The sequence below is a fragment of the Prosopis cineraria genome, unplaced genomic scaffold (assembly GCF_029017545.1).
Source record: "Prosopis cineraria cultivar Desert tree isolate PC_DT_omini unplaced genomic scaffold, ASM2901754v1 PC1, whole genome shotgun sequence".
Classification (NCBI taxonomy): domain Eukaryota; kingdom Viridiplantae; phylum Streptophyta; class Magnoliopsida; order Fabales; family Fabaceae; genus Prosopis; species Prosopis cineraria.
Window position 1 is genome coordinate 10,223,954 of NW_026555332.1, and position 2,708 is coordinate 10,226,661.

Here is a 2,708-nt window from a genome sequence, read left to right on the forward strand (position 1 = left end):
ACAGTAAAAATAAAATAAAATGATATGTTTTGAAGGAGATCAAATCTAGATCATTCAAAATTTTAATTTAATGGTTCGAAATTAAGAGGAAGGGAAGAGGATGGGAAGGAAGAGGAGAGAATCCTCTCCCCTCTCACACCCACACACGCAAACATACAATCACCCTTTCACACACTGGCACGTGCAGAGGCACACGTTTATTTATATGTTATTGATAAAAAATTCTCGAGAAAAAGATAATATTAAATTAATTGTTTGTGTGGCAAAGGGTCGGGTCCCCTTTTAATTCTCTCTTTTTGTAAGAGAGCTTCTTGTTTGTCGGACCGGTGGATGTAGGTTACTCTCTCCCTTGTGTTCTCAATGTGAGGGGGTTTGAAGTAGGCGCGCTTGTTTTCCGGCTAATGAGAGTGCTTGGATGGTGATGGATCATCTCTTCGATTTGCAATCTCATGGTGAATCACCCAGATCTGGCTTCCCTGAGTTGCGATGGAGGTATGTTTTGCTTAAACTTTTCAAACATTGTAATTTTATTTAGATCCAGTATGAAACGCTTCATGGCTGGTGAGTTCAAGGTGTGGGTTTTGCAAGCTCATGATTCAATCTCTATCGTGACGATGGTTAATTATGATCTAAAAGTTTCCCCTTTGAAATTTTGTTGGTGCGCTTTTGCTTTCTGCTTTAGGTTATTTTGGGTCATGATCGATTTTTGGCATTAGGTTTTATCGATTGACATACAAGGATTGACTAGAAGCCAGTATTTGGGGCCCAAAAAATGAAAAATTTTCACCAGTGTGGTGGGCTAAATTAATTTCAACATTCTTTATAAACAAAATAAGAATTTTTTTCCCTTAAAGTTGTTAGTTTTTTGCTTAAAGTTTTTCTGTTTTTGTTAGCAAAAATTTTGTCTTGTTTTTGCACTAATCTTTTTGTTTGCTTAGTGTTTTATCTTCATTTATGGTTGGCTTGATTTAAGGGGAAAAAACTAATTGACTGTGTGGGTTTTTATTTTCACACTCATTGTTAACCATGAAGTCTGACAAAGCATACGATGATGATGAAGATAAAGTGGATAAAAATATCATTCAGTATTATGGCGTGTGTTGAACTATGCCTATCAAATCAACGATATACCAAAGGTACATTAATGTCTATTTTAATTTAATTTGGTATATATATATATAAGCATATGGTTAAACCTTTATAACATCTTTTGATTCTTCTCTGCAAATAATTCTAGATGATATGATATTTCATTGATCATGTAAGCTAATTAGATAAATCATTTTCATGCTACAAGCACATACAACAAATTAACATCATTTGATATTGTTTTGTGGTCATATTAATCTGATTATTCTTTAACAACATAAATTTATAAAATCTGATAAACTTCCCTTTTGTTGAAGACCAAAGCGGCAATGGACTGAGACGAGCAAAAGAGGTTCAACTAAACCATCCAATTAATTTCCTAGTTTTGTCATGTTTATGTTATTATTTACTCAATAATAATGACTTTTTTTTTAATTTAATAGAAAGTTTGTAAGTTAGGCCTTGTAAGTTCTAAGTGGAATGACTAATTTTGTAGGTGGAATCAAAACCTGGTGAAGTCTATGCTCGATTCCTGACTCAGGAGTGAGTAATTTTTATGCCTTCCACTTATTTTGCTTTAAATCTATTCAATCTATTTAGTTAATGTGTTACAACCAGCTATATATTAGCATTTTACAATAAACACAAACTAAGACTTGTCACTTATTACACCAAAATAGTTTAAGCTGCTTTGGAAGAACTTACCACACACTTATATAATTGTAATTAATTCTCTAATTACTCAATATGAGTCTATCATACATCTAATACAATAGACTTTCAAGTTACTTATACTTTTCAAATACATCCTTATCACTAAAATGTGTGTTTTGTGGGTTTATTCAGATTGATCCAAGGGTTCCTGATGCAACCAAACCTCAAATATTAACCACCTATGTTACTAGCACGCATGGAATTCTCACAAAGAAACAAAGTCCTATTCATTCATCTATGATTTCAAGCCAAACCTTGCATCTAGGGTAGTTGCGACGGCTAGTCATGCAATCATGATTGGCAACATGTTTCCAGTCTATTACAAACCCACAAGTCTTTGGTTTTGATGTTCATGACAATGTATGCTAATTGCTGAGATCGTGAAGCTTAATATAATTTATGTTGGCATTGAGGATGGAGACAATCTAGATGTTGTCATGAGCACAAATTCAAAGAAAAATCTCATTCCAAAAGACTAGCCTATTTGGTGAAAGAATTCCTCACACTAACCCCACTCCACTTATAAGGCTTGCCTATGTAGGACTCATGATAGATTCTTTATTGAATTTTCATTATCATTTGTTAATCTTTTCTCCCCAAAATCAATGACATACCAAAGGTATATCAATGGTTATTTGTCATCATATATTCATTTTCATTTTTATACATACATGCATGCATACATACATGTATATGTATATGTATATGTATGTTCTTCAAATTGTAATATGTTCACACGCATGCAATGCCTTTTTTCATTAGGGTTGAATAATATGGGTTTATTATTAAGTAATTTTTGTTTCTTTGGACTTTTTCTAATGGTTAAGATGTCTATTATTATTATTATTATTATTATTATTATTATTATTATTATTATTATTATTAGATGTTCGATGACGAGAGAG

General features: G+C 32.4%; 1 protein-coding gene across 1 annotated transcript; it reads left to right on the forward strand.

Annotated features, from left to right (window-relative positions):
* The first annotated feature begins 327 nt into the window (after positions 1 to 327).
* LOC129305451 (uncharacterized) lies at positions 328 to 2,435 on the forward strand. Its single transcript, XM_054945483.1, has 5 exons — positions 328 to 492; positions 1,033 to 1,136; positions 1,407 to 1,441; positions 1,586 to 1,632; positions 1,936 to 2,435. Exons 1-5 carry the CDS (start codon positions 416 to 418, stop codon positions 1,976 to 1,978), a joined length of 306 nt encoding a protein of 101 aa, XP_054801458.1. The 5' UTR covers positions 328 to 415; the 3' UTR covers positions 1,979 to 2,435.
* The last annotated feature ends 273 nt before the right edge of the window (positions 2,436 to 2,708 follow it).

Bases quoted from the DNA above. Each gene is read 5' to 3' on its own strand.
- LOC129305451 (XM_054945483.1), top strand. From the start codon at position 416: ATGGTGATGGATCATCTCTTCGATTTGCAATCTCATGGTGAATCACCC. The intron at 1,137-1,406 runs GTACATTAATGT...CTTTTGTTGAAG, and splicing joins AAATCAACGATATACCAAAG to ACCAAAGCGGCAATGGACTG. The intron at 1,633-1,935 runs GTGAGTAATTTT...GGGTTTATTCAG, and splicing joins GCTCGATTCCTGACTCAGGA to ATTGATCCAAGGGTTCCTGA.